General features: G+C 45.4%; 1 protein-coding gene across 1 annotated transcript in view; it reads left to right on the forward strand.

Annotated features, from left to right (window-relative positions):
- The window catches only part of LOC308609763 (forkhead-associated domain-containing protein 1-like), a 200,206-nt gene that overhangs the window by 32,378 nt on the left and 145,748 nt on the right, over positions 1-22,080 (forward strand). Inside the window, exons 3-5 of the mRNA XM_081259060.1 lie at positions 4,033-4,303; positions 13,459-13,568; positions 16,643-16,879. Coding sequence (XP_081115186.1) covers positions 4,033-4,303; positions 13,459-13,568; positions 16,643-16,879 — 618 coding nt within the window. The remainder of the gene's footprint in view (positions 1-4,032; positions 4,304-13,458; positions 13,569-16,642; positions 16,880-22,080) is intronic.

Below are 22,080 nucleotides of genomic sequence, written 5' to 3' on the forward strand. Positions count from 1 at the left end.
ACGCAGGTTCAGCGGCCATGTCTCACGGGCCTAGCCGCTCTGTGGCATGTGGGATCTTCCCGGACCAGGGCACGAACCCGTGTTCCCTACATCGGCAGGCGGACTCTCAACCACTGCACCACCAGGGAAGCCCCAACCTGCTATTTTAAAGGTAGTATGGAAAAGAAATCAGGAGTATCACATATGCTACCTCAAAAACAAAACTAAAAACCCAACCATGGCAACATACCATATGGTCAGAGAACAGACACAAAGAAAGAGAAAAGGCATTAGCGTGTATTTTTGAACTAAAGTTTCTAAAAACAGACTTGAAGACTTCCCTGGTGACACAGTGGATAAGAATCCACCTGCCAGTGCAGGGGACACAGGTTCGAGCCCTGGTCTGGGAAGATCCCATATGTCGTGGAGGAACTAAGCCCATGCGCCACAACTACTGAGCCTGCGCTCTAGAGCCCACGTGCCACAACTGCTGAGCCCATGTGCCCCAGCTACTGCAGCCCATGCGCCTAGAGCCCACACTCCGAAACAAGAGAAGCCACCACAAGGAGAAGCCTGCGCACCACAACAAGAGTAGCCCCCCGCTCGCGGCAACTAAAGAAAGCCTGCACGTAGCAACGAAAACCCAACACAGACAAAAATAAATAGAATTAAATCTAAAATAAATAAATAATAAAAACAAACTTGTTGATAACTGACCTTGACCCCATGCTTCCTGTACAGCCCAGAGCTAGCTTTTAATGTGAGTCTTCTTCTTATGTTTGCTTTTCTCCCTGCCTGTATCGTTGTAGTTGCCAGCAGCAATTTCTGAGAAAACCTTGACCTTCCCTTTGATAAAGCAAGCCGGGAAACTAGAGAAAACCAACTTTAACCATCCAACTAAAGCTACCCTCAACCAACATGCTTCAGAGAAAAAAAAAAAAACTTTATTTTTAAATTTTTAAACCCGAAGAGCTTGGAGTCTCTGCTGCGTTTATACATCTTTGGCTCCTTCCCACTAGGGGCCCTATCGTTCGGGCTCTGTGTGTTGCAAGCAACAGAAACCAGCTCTAGCCAGCCTCAGAGATGGAGCACTTCAGGGTAGCACTCCAGCCAGTGCTCAAAACCAGCTTCCTTATTTTCCCCACCATGTTCACAGCAGCATAGTTCTAATAGCCATGAGGTAGAAACCACCCAAGTGCCCATGACGCTTAATGGATTAAAAAAATACACTCTAAACTGTATGGTGGAATATTATTTAGCCTTAAAAATGAAGGAAGGGCTTCCCTGGTGGCGCAGTGGTTGAGAGTCCGCCTGCCGATGCAGGGGACACGGGTTCATGCCCCAGTCCGGGAGGATCCCGCATGCCGCGGAGCGGCCGGGCCCGTGAGCCATGGCCGCTGAGCCTGCGCGTCCGGAGCCTGTGCTCCACAACGAGAGAGGCCACAGCAGTGAGAGGCCTGCCTACCACACACACACAAAAATAATAAAATAAAAGAAGGAAATTCTGACATGTTACAACATGGATGAACCTTGAGGGCACTATGCTAAGTGAAATACGCCAGTCACAAAAAGACAGGTACCATGTGATTTCACTTATTTGAGGTACTTGGTACTTAGAGTAGTCCAATTCATAGAGACAGAATGTTGGTCACCACGGGCTGGGTGGCGGAGGCAATGGGGAGTTGTTGTCTAATGGTTAATAGAGTTTACGTTTTGCAAGACGAAAAAGTTCTGGAGGTCCATCTCACAGAAATGTGACTATACTTAACACCACTGAACTGTATACTTTAAAATGGCTAAGATGATAAATTTTATGTTGCAGGTTATTTACCACAATTTGAAAAATAAATAAAACGCTTCTCTCTCTCCATGTCTGGGCTCCACTCCCTCATGCTGGCTGCATTCTGAAGTCCCACCAGGTCACTCCAGATCCTGGTGTCCAGCCAAGTCTTCTTGGGTCTCCTTGGCTCTGATTGCATCACTTGCCCCACCACTGAACCAATCAGTATGTCCAGGGAGTGTGATTGGTTGATTGCTTAGCCCCACCCACAGCAATGGGCCGACAGATTGGGAGGGAGATTCTTGGAATTTCCAGAAGAGCCAGGTGGGTTGCGGCCTGTCCACTACGGCAGTGAACCACTTGAGGCATGAGATATGAGCACTCCCTTTAGCACCCTGGCAGTTAGTGGGCAGTGAGGCACATCTACCTGAGCATCCCAGCACAAAAGGGAATTCCTCCACACTACCCGTGGTCTCTCGATTTGTTTTCTATCAGGCGGGGGTAAAACATATTCAAATTTCCCCCTTCCCACCTTCAGCCCTTTCATTCGATAAATCTTTATTAAATCGATGAGGAAAGGTTGTAGGAATGATTGAGGCAAGACAGCCCCAGAGGAGAGGACGGGAAGGGATAGGATGGATGGAGAATTGAGTGCAAGGCAGAAGCAGGACACCTCAGCTTCTGAAAGGAGAGAAAGGAAGAAAGCTTAGGTGGAGACTGAGGTGCCCACAGTGGAGAGAAATTCGAATCTTCACATAAGGTAACAGAGTTCTGGAACACTGCCAAGTCCGTTCCTGAAACAGGTTTCAACGGGGCCAGTGTCATCATAAATGCTGGGCCAGGTGTTGCCAGGCAATTGGAGTTTGATTTTCCCAAACAGTGTTCTCCCTGACTCCAAAAAAGTCTTCAGGGGAATTCACCAGATTCTTGACTTGGCTGGGAAAGACTGTAGCTAAAAGACTGGTTTGGGAACCTGAGTGAGTGGAGAACCTTCCTCTTGAATACAATCCAGCTGGAGCTATAGGAAGTTCTGTCTGCCAGTGCTCCTATTTCGGAAGCATTCTGTCCTGTTTCTCATTCTGTGTCTGCAGTCTGCAGAAAGAGAAACGTGACCGCCACAGGCGGCAAACCTTTGAACTTAGCTTCTTCCTTGAAAAGTGTGTTTTTTTCTGCCAAGCGACTGGGGGTGGGGTTGGGGCAGAGAAGGGAGAGAGAGACAGAGAGGGAAAGAGCTTTCCAGAACCCCAGTCCCACCACCCTCTCCACCACCACCTGAGCTTGGTGAAGTCCTTAACCTCTCCAAGCCTCATTTGTAAGCTAGGAATAAGGAGAGCTCCTCCCCTTCAGGGCTATCACGAGAAATCGGTGAGTAATTACAATAAATGGTAGCATTCACGATGTCACGGTTTAACCACTAGGCTCGGGGAGGGACGGCCACAACAGCATTAACCAAGAAAAAGCCAGGTGTCAGCACCTCTCAGCATTTGCTTCTCCCGGTGTAGATGGATTTTGATGTGCTCTCTAATGAAAGTAGATACAGACATCTTCCGCCGGGTCAGATGAAAAAAGGTTCCCTCGATAGATATTTATGGAGCGTCTGCCAAGAATCAGATGTGGCAGATGTTGAGGGTCACAGGCTAATGAGCCAGCTGGGTTTCGAGCCAGTTGGGGTGCCTGCCACCCCAGAGCTCTCGGCTTCGGGGGAAGAGGTGGAATGGGAGTGCCAGGGAGACACACAGTGTGGATGTGTGTGTCCTGGAGAGCTGGGCTTGAATCTCGGAGATGTGTTCATTCATTCTTTCAACCAATATTTAAGGACCTACTGTGTATGTGCCAAGGGTTTATTCTAGGAGCTGAGGATACGGTGCTGAGCAAGGTAGACAAAAAGCTGTCAGCCTCTCAGAGCTCAGAGGTGGCGTTGTACCAGCTCAGACGCTCACTGCCAAATCTGTGGTCCTGGGAAAGTCACTAGGTCTTGCTCAGCCTCGGGCTCATCACAGAGCATCAGGGGTATTAAATGAGGTAATGCATGTGAATCTCTTGAGTGGGTGCCTGGCACGAAGGCTGCACCCAATAAATGGTGGTGCGATAGTGTGCAAGGTGACCCATGGTGGGGACCGCCATCCCAAATTTGGGGAGAGTGTGGGAGGGATTCTTGGGAGAAGTGACTTATACGCCGAAATCTAGGGCAGCAATTATGTCGCCGGGACAGAAAGGTGAAGACCACCCCAGCTGCTCGTAACCTCCCCTGACCCTCTTGTCTGCCCCTGCAGGTCTCCTTCCCATGGGTGAGGGGCCCAGCACCTTGGCCAAGGCCACAGCCACCTTGGGCCACCCAGGAACTGAACCAGTCACCCTCACCAACACAGACCCCCTTCTACCCGGGCATCTGGACAGCGCCAGTGCAGAGGAGCTGGTCGCAGGGGTCCCCCGAGCCCCCCATGGTCCCACCAGCCTCCCACAGGCGGCCCGTGAGTGCCAGCGAGAAGATGTTCTCCTTCAAGGTGGACAGAGCCGCCCACAGCGTTCCCATCATCAGGCAAGGTACTCATGGGCGCTTCCTTGGCGGCTTAGGGGAGGGGCTTTTGCTAGGAGGATGGGTCTCAGTTTCTGCTTTCCCCTTTTTTTTTAAATTTTTATTGAGGTGCAGTTGATTTACAGTGTTGTGTTAGTTTCAGGTATGCAGCACACTGAATCTGTTCAACATATACATGTATCCACTCTTTTTTAGATTCTTTTCCCATATAGACCATTACAGAGTATTGAGGAGAGTTCCCTGTGCTATCCAGTAGGTCCTTCTTAGTTATCTCCTTTATGTATAGTATTGTGTATGTCAATCCCTCTCTTCCAATTTATCCCTCCCCCCTCTTATTCCCGGTAACCATAAGTTTATTTTCTACATCTGTAACTCTATCTCTGTTTTGTAGATAAGTTCATTTGTACCTTTTTTTTAGATTCCACATATAAGCAATATGGTATGATATTTGTCTTTCTCTGGCTTTTGCTTATGTTCTCTGGTTCTGAAGTAGAACATAATCAAATGTGAAAAAATTGGGATAAGCAGAAAGTTAGAAAACAGTAAAAGATAAGCTGTCACCCTTATCACCAGAATTCTCCCTGTTGACTTTTTGGTACAAACTCCTCCAAGACTGTGCTCTGCCCATCTGCACACGTCAGTACCTCTGTGGTGAGTGTGTGTGTGTGTTTGTACATATATATGAATATATATGAATTTGTATCAGAATCTAAATTTATATACTTCAACTCAGATGTACAGACATATTGGTAACTGAAATCCCTCTTGCCTTAGGAGGTTTTTAAATATTTTATTACCATTTTACAGGTAAGAGGAGACTGAGGCTTATGGAGAAAATTATTTCTCCGGAGGTTATGTATTCAATCTAATCTAAAATAACACTTTTCGGTCAAATTTAAGGCTGGTTATCTCAGTGACTGTCACTCACAGCCTGGTCACTTTGGGGACACACAGCCATCCGGGTTTCCTTCTCCCCCCTCCCCCCCAGAAGGCCTCATGGCACTTGGGGAGGAGACTTCCTGTCTGTCACCATCCTCTTGGCCTTGCCAGGCTTACTGGCAGAGTAGCTGGGTCGACTTAGTCCCTGGCATGATTCCCAGGTTTCTTCTGTGGCCACTGGTGTGAAGGTTCCATTCTCTGTTTTCTGTGTCCCAGCCCCAGACCCCTCTGAGTCCCCAGGTCTCTCGATGCCTCCACACCCTTCCCTGGTCTCACTCAGGACCACTCACCTAGTCCCTTCCCTCAGCCATTCAAATAATAGTTATTATTCTGAAATAAACAGACTAAGGAGCAAATGAAAGGTATCTCTGCAGTTTACATCATCATCATCATCGTCTAAGGAACGCTCATGTACCAACCGCCCAAGTTAAGAAATTACTCAGCCATTTACCCCCAGCATTTTTTTTAAATTTAATTTTATTTATTTCTTTATTTATGGCTGTGTTGGGTCTTCACTTCTGTGCGAGGGCTTTCTCCAGCTGCGGCAAGCAGGGGCCACTCTTCATCGCGGTGCGCGGGCCTCTAACCATCGCGGCCTCTCTTGTTGCGGAGCACAAGTTCCAGCCGCGCAGGCTCAGTAGTTTTGGCTCACGGGTCCAGCTGCTCCGTGGCATGTGGGATCTTCCCAGACCAGGGTTCGAACCTGTGTCCCCTGCATTGGCAGGCAGACTCTCAAACACTGCGCCACCAGGGAAGCCCCCCCCCAGCATTTTAATGTGAAAACTTTCAAGCATACAGCAAAGCAAAAAGAATTTTATAGAGACAGCTCTCCTCCTAATTCTACCGCTAACACTTTGCTGTACTCTTTATTACATTTCTGTCTACCCATCCTTCTTGTCCTGCATTAATCCATCTTATTTTTTGGATGCATTTCAAAATAAATAGCACACATCTGTAGTCCTCCCCCTAAATGTTTTAGCACATATACCATTAACTAGAACTCAACATTTTTTGTCTCCTTCATGTAAAATGAACACAGAATGTGTATTAGTTATCATGATTGCATAACGAATTCTCCCCAAACGTAGCAGCCTAAAGCAAAATCAAACATGTGTTATCATCTATACGGTTTCTGTGGGGTCAGGAATTTGGCAGCAGCTTAGCAGGACGGCTGTGGCTCAGGGTCCCTCGTAAGGCTGCAGTCATCTGAAGGCTTGACCTGGGCCAGAGGATCCACTTCGAACACGGCTGCTCACATGGGTGTCAGCAGGAGGCCCCGGTTCCTCACCACATGGGCCTCCCCAGAGAGTGGCTCAAGCGTTCTCATGACACGGCAGCTGCTCCTCCTGAGCAAGTGATCCTGGAGGACAAGATGGAAATGGCAACATCTCTTGTGACTAAGCCTCAGAAGTCATGCTCTGTCATTGTTGCAATATCCTGATGGTTACCCAGGGCGTCACCCTCCAGTGTGGGAGAAGACTACACACGGGCCTGAAGACCAGGAGGCGGGGATTATCAGCAGTCATCTTGGAGGCCGGCTACCACAGCCTGCCCTCGGGTCCTCAATGAATCACACTCCTCCTCCTCTCTCCCGAGGCCCCCCAAAATCTCACCCCAGTAACAGCATCGGCTCAAATTCCAGAATCTCGTCTAAATCAAGTCCAGGTACAGATGGGGCTCATGGGTGTAGTACGTTACGTTCAGCTCATCAAGTACTACTTCCAGAAATCTGAAGAGCTCTGAACAAAGGGTCTGTCCCTCACACACCCAGCACATATTGGTGGGACAGACATAGCATCACTGCTACATACACTCCTCTTGTTCCAAAAGAAGAAAAACAGGAAACACACAGGAGTCCCTGGCCCAAAGCAGTTCTGAAGTCCAGCTGGTAAAATATCGGCAGTTCCTTGACTGGGCTTCAGTCCAACTCTTGCCCAGAAATGACTTTCCAGGGCTCTTGGCTCTGCCCCTGGTCCGTGAGTTCTGCCTTCTGAGTCGTCCTCCCTTTCCTATGAAAGGTGTCCCCTGGATGTGGCTGCATAGTTTTATAGCCTGCTTCCTGCCTGTAGAAGCTTGGGGGTCCAGACGCTTCTTTGACTTTTGTGGGTCTCTGTCAGTCTGAGTTGGCAGTGCTTCTTATTGGGGTTCATCCTATCAGGCAAAAACCACGCCCACAGACTTTTTTGTCACAAGCCCTTCCACCATGGGCTTCTGCAAAGACTGACAAAGGACAGAAGCTTCTTAGAAGCCCAGTTCTTTGACCGAAGGGTTCTCTTGGACACTGCCCTGGATCTGTATTCTTAACAAAGGATTTTACAACCACACCCTCAGCTTCTTCTCTGGACTGTGTTTTCTTGAGAGTGCCCTTGATTTGATTTTTGCCCAGAACCTGTTTCTTATATTTCATTTGCCACCTGGAGAGGCAGGGAATTTTCAAGCCCAGAGCATTGCCCTGATTTAACAGCCCTTCCTTTAACTGTCTCTCCCCCTCACATTTCACTATAAGTAGCAAGAAGTAACCAGGCAGCACCTTCCAAGACTCTGTCTGGGACTCTCTTTAGCTTGACCACTCAGCCTCATCACAAACATTTTCTACCTTCCTCATGACCACAGGCAACGTGTTAGGAAACCTTCTGCCACCACCTGACAAGGATCTCTTAACCCCAGTAACATTTTCCTCACTTTTCTGAAACCCTTCCCTCACTGCCTCCTCAAAGGCCATCGGGCTTCTACTAAGACTATTCAGGCTTTCTCAAAGACTCTTGGCCAAAGTCCTCCAGCTTCTGGCCACTGTTCCATCACAAACCACTCCACATTTTAGGGTTTTTGTTAAATTTTGCACCACTCCTGGTGCCCAAACCTGTATTTGCTACTTATTGTTGCATAACAAATTACTGCAGGATGTAATGGCCTAAAACAAAAGTAAACATTTATTATCTCCTAGTTTCTCTGAGTCAGGAAGTTGGGAATGGCTTCGCTGGGGGATTCTTGCTCAGGCTTGTCCATGAGGTGGCAGTAATGGTGGTGGCTGGGCTGTGGTCCTCTGGGGGCTTGTCTGGGGCTGAAGGACCCACCTCTAGGATGGTTCACTCACATGGCTTTTGGTAAGAGGCCTCAGTTCTTCACTAAGTGCACCTCTCCATACGTTGCTTGAGCATCCTCAAGCTGCCAGCTCCTCCAGACAAGTGGTCCTAGAGAGTGAGGCAGAAGCTGCAATGTCTTTTAGGATCTAACCTCAGGAATCAAACTGTGTCATTTCTGCAATATCCTTGGTTACATAGAGAAGCTTTGTTACGGACTGAATTGCATTCCCCCAAAATGCATATGCTGAGGCCTCAATCCCAATATTGCAGAATGTGACCATATTTGGAGATAGTGTATTGAAATAGATGAGTAAGTTAAAATGAGATGATTGGGTGGGCCCTAATCCAAGGGCTGGTGTCCTTGTAAGAAGAGAGAGAGAGACGCCAGGGATGCACGTGCACAGAGAAAAGGGCATGTGAGGACACAGCAGGAAGGTGGCCGTCTGCAAGCCAAGGAGAGAGGCCTAACCCTGCCCACACCTTGATCTTGGACTTCCAGCCTCCAGAACTGTGAGAAAATGAATTTCTTTTGTTAAGACCTCCTGTGGTGTTTTGTTATGGCAGCCCCAGCTAACTAATATAAAGTCCATCCAGTATTGGAGAGGATGATGCAAGGGTCTGAATACCAGGAGACAAGAATCAGTGGGGCCATCTTGGAGACTGGCTACCACACCCTGAAAGGTGTTAGACCTTGAATGTGCTCACTGAGTTGTGCCAGTCGTGCACAACTATGTAACCCAAATTCCTATCAAGATATAGAACATTACCATCACCCCAGAAAGTTCCCTCATGTCCCTCCCCAGTCAATTCCCAGCCCCAGGCCCCAGAGGCACCCACTCTTCTGAATTCTTTTCCCGCCATGGATTAGATATTCCTGTTCTAGAATCTCAAGTACACAGAACCATGTAGTACATGTTCCTTTGTGGAAGGCTTTTTTCACTCAGCATAGTATTTCTGAGATTCATTCATTTTGTTGTATGCATCATGTTCTGTCTTATGAACATATATACAGGGTTTTTGGGGTTTTTTTTTTAATGTGTCCTTTGGACACATGGCACATGGGCTGTTTCTTTTCTTTTTTTCACTCTGCCATTTAAATTTTTCCACTGTAATCACCGGTTTCTCCAGTGCCATGCTGAACTTGGGGCTTCTCTGAAGGACTTGGATTCCCCCTGGAGAAATGAAGGATGAGTCGTATGGCTTAGAGTCCCTCACATCTACCTGGGCTCTATCTCCTCAGCCTCTCAGCCAGGTCTCATGTTTCCAAACATTTGCCCTCGTTCCCCTGACACTCTTGCCATCCTCAGAAAAGGACTTTCATCTTCCCGTGTCATGGGGAGTTCCTTTGTGTCTGGGCCTCTCTACTCTACGCTTTAGAGAAAACTCTGTGCTCCAGTCCTCCATGCTGTCTCTTGACAGAAAACACCTCTTTTTAAGGGTTCCGAGAAAGCTCTTTCCTCTCTTAGCAAAGCTGGGCTCTTCCAATTAAATTGGCTTACTGTTAGACTGTCACCTTGCTTTAGACTTGAAAAATTCTATTTGAAAACCCAAAGCCAAGGATTTATTTACTGCAGATCAGGTCAGGGTTTCTCAATCTTGGCACAGTGACAGGTGGGTCGCATAACTCCTTGTTGAAGGATCTGTCCTGTCCACTGTCGAATGTTTAGCAGCATCCCTGACTCCTACCCACCAGAGATACCAGTAGCAACACCACCACCACCAACCGCCCTAACTGTGGTACTCAAAAATGTCTCCAGACATTGTCAAAAATCAAAACATCATTTTGCCTGGGGGAAAAATCACCCTGTTCTAGTTAATACTCATCCTTCCTTTACCACAAGGCAATAAAACGTCAGCTCCAAGGCCAAATCTTAATGGCAAGAGCTCATGGGAGGTGGGGAAGAATACTGAGAAAAGAAAATATGTGGAGTGACTTATTAAAATAGCATCTTGATTCATATATATATATATATATTTTTCCCAATAATGGGATCATATGAACCTAACATAGGTTAGGTTTTTTTTTCTTTTTTTGGCCGTGCCGTTCAGCTTGCAGGATCTTTGTTCCCCAGCCAGGGATGGAACCTGTGCCCCCTGCAGTGGAAGCACAGAATCCTAATCACTGGACTGCCAAGGAATTCCCTACCTGATTTTTAAAATTCAATAATATGTCATAAACATCTTCCCACTTCAATACATTGACTACATAGTGGTTAAAAGCATAGGCTCTGAATCCAACAAACTTAGGTTCACCCCTTGACTCTACCACTTACCAGCTGTGTGTCCTTGAGCAGGTGACTTGACGTCTCTGTGCCTCATATCTCTCACGTATAAAATGGAGATGGGAATAATAATGCCTATCTCACTGGGTTGTTATGAAGACGAAATCGTATCCTGCCTGTAAGTGCTGAGCACAGCGCCTGGTGCATAGCGAACATTCAGTAAATATTAAAATATTTAATATTTTAATATTTAAATTTTAAATTTTACAATCTTAATAATTTATATATTTTAAAATTTTAATATTTAAATTTTAAATATTAAAATTTAAAAATTAAGTTATTACCTAACCATGATTGTTATTTAACTTTTATTTACAACTTACAATGTCTTAAAGACACAGTTAAGGTGCACACATACTGCCCCTCCTGCAGACTGGTGATTATTGGAGCGCACCAGGACAGCTGGGGGTTGTTAAAATATTAAAGTAACTCCCCTGGCTTTTGGCCAACAGCTCATGCCCGAAAATTCTTAAAGTGCCTGCGTCCCCATATCCGCCGTCCCACCGCCCCAGCCCTCCCGACTCTCCCTGGGGCTTCTCCCCACTGGGACCTCCGAAGGATCCAGCATCTAGAGTTAAGCCGGTTTGGTCATACATGGCCCTTAGGTTCTTTTTGATAAATAACAGTAGCCGGTAAAGAAGTTTGCGGCAGGTGAGGGGTAACTGCTCCCGCACCTCCCTGCCTGGGTGTAAGGAAAGCAAGTCTCAGAGCAAATTCTAGCCCCACAAAGACTTTGAGTAAACACACCTTCCCCAGTAAAGGGACCCCATCGATCAGCCTGTTCTGTAAGTTTGATGAAGTCCCCCCTCCGGCCATCATCTTGCAGGGAAGCGTCCCTCAAGACAGCCACGACAGGGTCGCAGAGGCAGCCGGAGTCACCCCTAGAGATGGCATCAGACGCCAGAACTCTAAGCTGAGACTGGACAGGGGCCCAGTTAGGGTCAGACCCCGAGGCCCTCCCTGGGGACACAGGCCAGTCAGTACCTTCCTCCAGTGAGAGCCGATTTCTTGAGGAATATGAAAACAGATGAAATCTTCCTCCTGAAAACTCAGTTTCCAAATTGAGATGCGCAATCAGTGTCAAATAAACCCCAGATTTCAAAGGCTTCATGCCTCGAAGAAAAAGAATATAAAATATCTCCATATTTTTTGTCGATTACATGTTGAAATGATGCTTTTTAATGTATTGGGTTAAATAAAATTGATCATTAAAAAATTCCTCTCTTCTTTTTACCTTTTTCACGTGACTACTAGAAAATTGAAAATTGCATTCTGTAGCTCCCATTATTTCTCTATCAGGCACTGCTGCTGTAGTCAGTTAGGACTTTGCTGCTCAGGATCCAAGAGAGTCAGATGGGGGCAGTGAGCTTCAAATAAAAGTTTTCTAATCATGGACCTAGTTGGGGAGGTGGAGGGAGAGAAAATGGGCAGCTGCTGAAGTTCCAGGCCCTTCTGTTCCTCGCGCCCCAGGGAACACTGTGGCCAGGGCTGCTCATTCAACACGCAAGGCTGTGCATTCTCTGGGCACCACAGGCCATCAGCTATGTCCACTAGAGGTTCTGGGGTCCACAAAGAGGTTTGAGACCTGGCTGGGGGGCAGGAATCTTTGACTCTAAAATGCATAAATAAGAAATACAGAAGCAAAATGAATAAATGATGAATGTCCACAAACATGACAGTGAGTGCTTCATTCATCATTAATGTTAATACTCATTAAAGTTTCATCACCACTGAAAACAATTTGTTCAGTTTCTCACTTCACAAGAAGATAAGAATGTGCAGTGACTGTCCAGAAACCATACTCACTTGGAAATTTAAAATACGCTGCTTGGGCCCAAGTGATCTCACACGTAGAATTATAGAAATCTTTACAAACGTTTCTACACCAATAAAAAGAAATGTATTCAGTGTTGATGTGAGTGAATTGCGAGATGTCTGATGTGATACAGAGTGGGGTCCCCAAACACAATGCCATAATCCCTGAAAGTCATATAAAAAGGCCTTGTAATACTGGGGTAAATAAGAAAAAATATAGGAAAGCTTAAATGGCCATCAAGTGGATCCTAGTTAAACACGTTTGGCACACTTGTACAATGGACCCCAATGCTACCCTGGAAAAGAACCAAGTACAGCCTCAAATACTGACATGGGAAGATGTTTTTGATATTGTTAGCTGAAAAGTAAGCTGGATAAGAATCTCTATCATGTAAATGCATTTTTGTTTCTTGAAAAGATATGGCTGCAATAAAACAAACATAGCTAATGTTTAGGGCTAAATGCTCTACTTGAGGGGTCAGCAAACTTCTCCTGTAAAGAGCCAGAGAGTAAATACTGTAGTACTTGTGGGTCACATGGTCTCTGCTGCAACTACTCAGCTCTGCCTTTGTAGCTGGGAAGCAGCCATAAATAATATGTAAATGAATCACTGTAGCTGTGTTGCAATAAAACTTTATTTACAAACATAGGCAGAAGGCCAGATTTGGCCGCAGGGCCATAGTTTGCCAAGCCCTGCTCTATATCATTATTCTATTTAATCTCCAGATAGCCCTTTATAACAGAGACTATCAGGGATCCTGAATTATGTATGTGGAAACGAAGGCTTAGAGAGAGCAAATGATTTGCCCAAGGTCATCAGCTCTTATGCAGCATAGAAAAAAGTCTGGAAAGAGACACACCACAGTGCATCAGTGCAGTTAATGCTGGGGAAGAGAAATGAGGCAGCTCTTACCCTTTCCAGTCCTCCTGTAATGCTTTCAGTGCATAAGTCTCATGAATGTGAAGGTTAATCTGAAAATATTCTTTAAGACTTTGGGGAAACTCACTGTCTCCTCTGCCTTCTCTGTTGACCTTGTGTGTTAGTGTGGACCAACGCGGCGGAACTGTCGGAACAATCAGTGGCCGAGGAAAGTCCTGGGACAGGGCCCTACAGAGAAATTTTTGTGGACCAGGACCTGTCCCAGCACGATAAGGTGAGGGGTCTTGGGGAAGCACAGAGCTACAGCAGCAAGAGGGACCATGGAGAGATTGCCACTGCCTCTTGTTCTCTGTGTCTCAAGGACTGTCCCTTTTTCCTACTTCCAAGAAACCACCTCTTCCTCCCAAGACATTCAGCCAGGTTTGGCCACTGCTCACTTTATCCCAAATAACATCTACAACTACAAGGTACTGAGCACCTACTCTGTGCTGGGCCATGTCCTGTGCACTTGACATTTATTAGCTCGTTAATCTTCACCATCTTCAAAAAAGATTGCATCACCCTCACTTTGCAGATGAGGAAACTGAATCTCAGAGAGGTTCAGTAATGTGTTCAAGGCTGCCCAGTGCAAGGAGCAGTGTTAGGATTCAAAGCGAGGTCTGGTTAGCTTCTCAGCGGGTACTTCTAACTCCCACACAGTAATCACTTGGTCAACCTTCAGTGATGGAACAGTGATGCAAAAACACGTTCCTTGCAGGAGGACGTGAGCCCTGAAGTCAGGGAGGCGTGGGCCGAGAGACTCATTAAAGAACCAGAGAGGTTTAAAGCAGGGATGCGAGCAGAACAGGTGGATTCAAGCCATCCTGGGAAGGGCCCAGGTCAATTTCTCCCCACTTAGACACAACTCGAAAGTTACTCTAAAAGAAGGAGTCTATAATATCTCGCTTTCCTTAAGGGCCAGGGCCTGCTCCTGCAGCAATTCTCAGAGTTTGTGAGGAGCAGACCTACCTGGGGTTCTTGTCAGACACGGAAATCCAAACCTTCAGGAGGCAGGGGGTTCCAACCCAGGCATCCTGGGACCAGACTCTGAAAAATGTTGCAGAAAGGCGAGAAGCCACACTCAGATTCTGTATTTATCGCTGTGTAACAAGCCATCCCAAAACTTAGCGGCTTCAAACAGCAATTCATTATTCCCCAGAATCTATGGGTTGACCTGGAAGGTTCCTTTGCTCGTGTCCCCTGGCCTCACTCATGCGGCCTCAGTAAGCTGCTGGCTTGGCCAGGCTGGTGGTCGGTCTCCATTGGCCTCCTTCCCACATCTAGGGCCTCAGCCAGGACGCCTGGACTGGTGCGCCCCTTTGTGCATGTGCCTTTTCATCACAGCACGGTGGTCTCGGGGTTCCCAGGGGGCCAGAGCAGAAGCTGCACAGCCTGTAAGAACTTGCCTGGAGATCATGCAGCATCACTTCCACTCCATTCCGTTGGTTAAAGCTAGTCACGGGGCCAGCCCAGACTAGAGGGTGGGGAAATAGACTGGATGGCAAAACTGCAAAGTATTTGTAGCCATTTTTCAACCTGCCTCAATTTTAACTTGGAAATATAGTGCAACCACTATAATTTTTTCTATTTATAGAAAATTTTTATAAGCCATTTATCATTTTTTCTATTTATAATAGAAATAATTCTTTCTCTTGATAAGTCGTTTATACCCTGACTTGCCAGGACTCCTTCAAGTGACAATAAACAAATTAGCTTGAGGGGGAGCATTGATTAGCTCATCTTATTGGAAAATTTAAAGGGCCACTAGCTTCAGGTATGGCTAGATCCAGGAGCTTGAATAATGTCATCAGAACACCTCCCCACTACCAACTTCTCCCCTCTGTTTCCCTCAGTGTCTGGCTTTCTTCATAAGGCTGGCTTTGTGTGTTAGAAAAGACAAACTCAGGCAAACATGCCTACATGATCCAAAAGAAGGCAAGATCCTCTCCCTCTGTAATCGATGTGTGAAATCTCTGATTGACCAGCTTGGGCCACATGCACATGGGGAGGTGGGACAGGAAGGAGCAGGGCACATGACTGACAGTCCTACCCAGACCAAATGGAAGGAGGAACACTCCCTCCAAGAAGGGCAAGGGGACCCTCAGCAGGAAAGCAGAACCCACAGCTGTCCACTGCCCTCTGCAAACTTCTTATATTCCAGCACTGGCACGGGGCCTGGCACTTAGTTGCTGCCCGATGAATGTTTGTTGCATGAAAAATGAATAAGCACCTGGCTGATCATAACAGGGTGAAACAGGGGAAACTGCCCAGGAGTAGGGAATATGTCTGATGCTCTCTCTTGAAGTTTTGCCACCAACTTTCACAAGGACCCAAAGGAAGGCCCCTGGCAGCAGCTGGCTGTGTCAGACAGGCTTTCTCATGAGCGAGACCCTGTCCTTCCCCAGGTCACGGAGCTAGCAGGTCGTGAGGCTGACTGCACGGCTCTCCTGGGAATGAGCTGGCCCAGAAATTGCCCGTTTACCTCCTCCTGCGACTGCTTTGGAAAAGGCCTCTGGGGAATTTCTTCTTCTTCAGTTTTTCTGACATTTTATTGATAACGTCTGGTGAGAAGTTTGGGGGAATTTTTTTTTCCTTTTTTGGAAAACCTAACCAATTCTTTGGCTGCAGAGCTTTATCACTGGAGAGATGGAGGACAGGGTTAATTATACCTGTGGGTACAGTCTACCAGCAATTTTGTTTTTCCAGCCAAAAGTTTACATGAGCCCATGCAAATAAATCAGTATTCCTGTCTCATTTACTTTCCAGATTGAGTTACCTGGAAAAAATTCATACATGAATAGCCAAAAGAGGCAGGAAATATTAGAAGAGAGGAAAGGGAAAACAAATAGTTCAGAATGTTTTAAGTTAAAACAAATAACCCTCATTATAGGCAGAATGTGGTCAAACAGAATGTTGTTTTCCTAACTACCTTTTTAGGTCCCCAGTGTGCTAGGCTGAATATTATAAATGAAAACACTCTAAGTAAACTTTCTAGCAACAAAAGTTCCCAAGTGGGATGGTTGTTCTTAATATGAAAGTCTAATTCTCGGGGAAAGGAAAGTTTCCGTACCTGTGAGGTATAGACATCCATTACAGGGGTCTATATACAATTACCTCATTTTAACCCAATTCTTGTCTCTATGAGATTTTCCAAGTGACAGAGATAGCCTTGAAAGTCTGCTTTTTCCCTCCCTGCCTGCCCTCACCTTCCCAAAGAATGATACCATATTTTTCCTGTCTTTCTTTAAATGGGCTCAGCCTTACACCCAGACCCACACCTAGTAAATTTCCCATCTGGCCTCCACCCAGGATGAAATAATTCTGCTGCTGGGAAAAGAAGTCAGCCGTCTCTCCGATTTTGAACTTGAATCTAAATACAAAGACACCGTGATAGCAAGCCTGCAGAACCAAGTGGCCAACCTGAGGCAGAAGCTGTTGGAAACAGCCGCCTCCAGGCAGAAGGAGAGGGTGAGCCCACCCAAGTTTCAGGTTCTGCATGAAGAGGACGATGCCCAACAGAGAGAGATCCAGAGCTTGAAAAACCAGGTAGGCTCAGAGACAAGTGGGTCGGGGCCTTGCGGTCACAACACAGGGTGACAGCTCTCAGGTAGAGCCTGGGGGGAGCCAACCGGGTAGTTAGAAATGGGCAGTGAGCACAGCATGGTGAGGAGTACAGGGAGTGCAGGGTTGGCAAGTTTCTAGCCTTGTAAGAACAATATTAGATTTGATTAAGTGCCTACCATGTTCAGGCCCCGGTGCAGGTGCTTTTGGTGCATTAGCTTATTTATTTATTTATTTATTTATTTATTTTATTTATTTTATTTATTTATTTATGGCTGCATTGGGTCTTCGTTGCTGTGCACGGGCTTTCTCTAGTTGCAGTGAGCAGGGTCTACTCTTCACTGTGGTGCATGGGCTTCTCATTGCATTGGCTTCTCTTGCTGCAGACCATGGGCTCTAGGCACGTGGGCTTCAGTAGTTGCAGCATGAGGGCTTCAGTAGCTGTGGCTTGCGGACTCTAGAGTGCAGGCTCAGTAGTTGTGGCCCACGGGCATAGTTTCTCCACAGCATGTGGGATCTTCCTGGACCAGGGCTCGAACTCCTGTCCCCTGCATTGGCAGGGGGATTCTTAACCACTGCACCATGAGGGAAGTCCCCTCATTAGCTAGTTAAACCTCAGTCTTCTGACACTTGCCATTCTACAGATGAGGAGACTGAGGCACGCTCAGAGATGCCCAGGAGCTTGTTACAGCTTGCACAGCAAGTGAGAGGCAGTGATGTGACTTGGGCTCAGCTCTGCCACCTTGTACACCTCATGCTTTCACACCCGCTTTGCATTTCCACCCAACTCCTGTCGCTTCAGTGACCACTTCTCACACCCACCCGGACCCAGCCAGAAAGAGCTGGAGGTGGGGAGGAGGAACCCCACAGTGTTCCAAACACTGAGGCCTTTATCACACCCTGAAGGCAGCTGCTGGTTCATTTATAGGGAATGTCACCAAAAAATCTCCACCCAGAATGTCTGGATTTACCAGTCAACTTCCTTCCTCCTGAAACTAAATCCAAAAGAAAAAAAATTTTTTTTTTAAGTTTTAAAGAACTACTTTAAAATTGGCCACTGATCTTGTACATAAATTATATTGCAACAAAGTTGATAAAAAAGCAATTGGTCATTGATGAATTTTGGCCTCAGTGCATAATTCTGCTTAAAACCGTAGTCAGGTTTGGTTCAACATGACGGAGTAGAAGGACATGCTCTCACTCCCTCTTTCGAGAACACTGGAATCACAACTAACTGCTGAACAATCTTCGACAGGAAGACACTGGAACTCACCAAAAAAGATACCCCACATGCAAAGACAAAGGAGAAGGCGCACTGAGACAGTAGGAGGGGCACAATCCCAATAAAATCAAATCCCATCACTGCTGAGTGGGTGACTCACAAACTGGAGAACGCTTATACCACAGAAGTCCACCCACTGGAGTGAAGGTTCTGAGCCCCTCGTCGGGCTTCCCAACCTGGGGGTCCAGCAATGGGAGGAGGAATTCCTAGAGACTCAGACTTTGAAGGCTAGTGGGATTTGATTGCAGGACTTTGGCAGGACTGGGGGAAAGAGAGATTCCACTCTTGGAGGGCACACACAAAGTAGTGTGTGCATTGGGACCCAGGGGAAGGAGCAGTGACCCCCATAGGAGACTGAACCAGATCTACCTGCTAGTGTTGGTGGGTCTCCTGCAGAGGCAGGGGACAGCTGTGGCTCACCAAGGGACAAGGACACTGGCAGCAGAAGTTCTGGGAAGTATTCCTTGGCATGAGCCCTCCCAGAGTCTGCCATTAGCTCCACCAAAGAGCCTGGGTAGGCTCCAGTGTTGGGTCACTTCAGGCCAAACAACTAACAGGGAGGGAACCCAGACCCACCCATCAGCAGACAAGCAGATTAAAGTTTTACTGAGCTCTGCCTACCAATGCCACAGCCAGCTCTACCCACCACCAGTCCCTCCCATCAGGAAACTTCCACAAGCCTCTTAGATAGCCTCATCCACCAGAGGGCAGAGAGCAGCAGTAAGAAGAACTACAAGCGTGCAGCCTGTGGAACAAAAACCGTATTCACAGAAAGACAGACAAGATGAAAAGGCAGAGGGCTATGTAGCAGATGAAGGAACAAGATAAAACCCCAGAAAAACAACTAAATGTAATGGAGATAGGCAACCTTCCAGAAAAAGAATTCAGAATAATGATAGTGAAGATGATCCTGGACCTCAGAAAAAGAATGGAGGCAAAGATCGAGAAGATGCAAGAAACGTTTAACAGAGATCTAGAAGAATTCAAGAACAAACAAACAGAGATGGACAATACAATAACAACAACAACAAAAAAACAACACACTAGAAGGAATCAATAGAATAACTGAGGCAAAAGAACGGATAAGTGACCTGGAAGACAGAATGGTGGAATTCACTGCTGCGGAACAGAATAAAGAAAAAAGAATGAAAAGAAATGAAGACAGCTTAAGAGAACTCTGGGACAACATTAAACACAACAACGTTCACATTATACGGGTCCCAGAAGGAGAAGAGAGAGAGAAAGGACCCGAGAAGATATTGAAGAGATTATAGTCAAAAACTTCCCTAATATCAGGAAGGAAATAGCCACCCAAGTCCAGGAAGCAGAGAGAGTCCCATACAGGAGAAACCCAAGGAGAAACACACCGAGACACATAGTAATCAACTTGGCAAGAATTAAAGAAAAATTATTGACAGCAGCAAGGGAAAAATGACAAATAACATACAAGGGAACTCCCAGAATGTTAACAGCTGATTTCTCAGCAGAAACTCTACAAGCCAGAAGGGAGTGGCATGATATACTTAAAGTGATGAAAGGGAAGAACCTACAACCAAGATTACTCTACCCAGCAAGGTTCTCATTGAGATTCAATGGAGAAATCAAAAGCTTGACAGACAAGCAAAAGCAAAGAGAATTCAGCACCACCAAAGCAGCTCTACAACAAATGTTAAAGGAACTTCTCTAAGTGGGAAACACAAGAGAAGAAAAGGACCTACAAAAACAAACCCAAAACAATTAAGAAAATGGTCATAGGAACACACATATCGATAATTACCTTAAACGCGAATGGATTAAGTGCTCCAACCAAAAGACACAGGGTTGCTGAATGGATACAAAAACAAGACCCATCTATATGCTGTCTACAGGAGACCCACTTCAGACCTAGGGACACATACAGACTGAAAGTGAGGGGATGGAAAAAGATATTCCATGCAAATGGAAATCAAAGGAAAGCTGGAGTAGCAATACTCATATCAGGTAAAATACACTTTAAAATAAAGAATGTTACAAGAGACAAGGAAGGACACTACGTAATGATCAAGGGATCAATCCAAGAAGAAGATATAACAATTATAAATATATATGCACCCAGCATAGGAGCACCTCAATACATAAGGCAATCGCTAACAGCTCTAAAAGAGGAAATCAACAGTAACACAATAATAGTGGGGGACTTGAACACCTCACTTACACCAATGGAGAGATCATCCAAAGAGAAAATTAATAAGGAAACACAAGCTTTAAATGACACAATAGACCAGATAGATTTAATTGATATTTGTAGGACATTCCATCCAAAAACAGCAGATTGCACTTTCTTCTCAAGTGCGCACGGAACATTTTCCAGGATAGATCACATCTTGGGTCACAAATCAAGCCTCAGGAAATTTAAGAAAATTAAAATCATATCAAGCATCTTTTCTGACCACAATGCTATGAGATTAGAAATGAATTACAGGGAAAAACCTGTAAAAAACACAAACACATGGAGGCTAAACAGTACGTTACTAAATAACCAAGAGATCACTGAAGAAATCAAAGAGGAAATCAAAAAATACCTAGAGACAAATGACAATGAAAACACGACGATCCAAAACCTATGGGATGCAGCAAAAGCATCCCATAGTTCTAAGAGGGAAGTTTATAGCTATACAAGCCCACCTCAAGAAACAAGAAAAATCTCAAATAAACAATCTAACGTTACACCTAAAGGAACTAGAGAAAGAAGAACAAAGAAACCCCAAAGTTAGCAGAAGGAAAGAAATCATAAAGACCAGAGTAGAAATAAATGAAATAGAAACAAAGAAAACAATAGCAAAGATCAATAAAACTAAAAGCTGGTTCTTTGAGAAGTTAAACAAAATTGATAAACCATTAGCCAGACTCATCAAGAAAAAGAGGGAGAGGACTCAAATCAATAAAATTAGAAAGGAAAAAGAAGTTACAACAGACACCGCAGAAATACAAAGCATCCTAAGAGACAACTACAAACAACACTATGCCAATAAAATGGACAACCTGGAAGACATGAACAAATTCTTAGAAAGTTATAACCTTTCAAGACTGAAGCAGAAAGAAATAGAAAATATGAACAGACCAATCACAACTAATGAAGTTGAAACTATGATTAAAAATCTTCCAACAAACAGAAGTCCAGGACCAGAAGGCTTCACAGGTGAATTCTATCAAACATTTAGAGACGAGCTAACACCCATCCTTCTCAAACTCTTCCAAAAAATTGCAGAGGAAGGAACACTCCCAAACTCATTCTCTGAAGCCACCATCACCCTGATACCAAAACCAGACAAAGACACTACAAAAACAGAAAATTACAGACCAATATCACTGATGAATATAGATGCAAAAATCCTCGACAAAATACTAGCAAACAGAATCCAGCAACACATGAAAAGGATCATACACCATGATCAAGTGGGATTTACCCCAGAGAGGCAAGGATTCTTCAATATATGCAAATCAATCAATGTGATACATCATATTAACAAATTGAAAAAGAAAAACCATATGATCATCTCAATGGATGCAGAAAAAGCTTTTGACAAAATTCAACTCTGATTTATGATAAAAACTCTCCAGAAAGTGGGCATAGAGGGAACCTACTTCACCATAGTAAAGGCCATATATGACAAAGCCACAGAAAACATCATTCTCAATGGTGAAAAACTGAAAGCATTTCCTCTAAGATCAGGAACAAGACAAGGATGTCCACTCTCACTACTATTCTTCAACATAGTTTTGGAAGTCCTAGCCACAGCAATCAGTGAAGAAAAAGCAATAAAAGGAATCCAAATTGAAAAAGAAGAAGTAAAACTGTCACTGTTTGCAGATGACAGGATACTCTACAGAGAGAATCCTAAAGATGCCACGAGAAAACTACTAG

The sequence above is a fragment of the Mesoplodon bidens genome, assembly GCF_964165515.1.
Source record: "Mesoplodon bidens genome assembly, contig: HAP1_SCAFFOLD_146, whole genome shotgun sequence".
In the NCBI taxonomy this organism is placed as follows: domain Eukaryota; kingdom Metazoa; phylum Chordata; class Mammalia; order Artiodactyla; family Ziphiidae; genus Mesoplodon; species Mesoplodon bidens.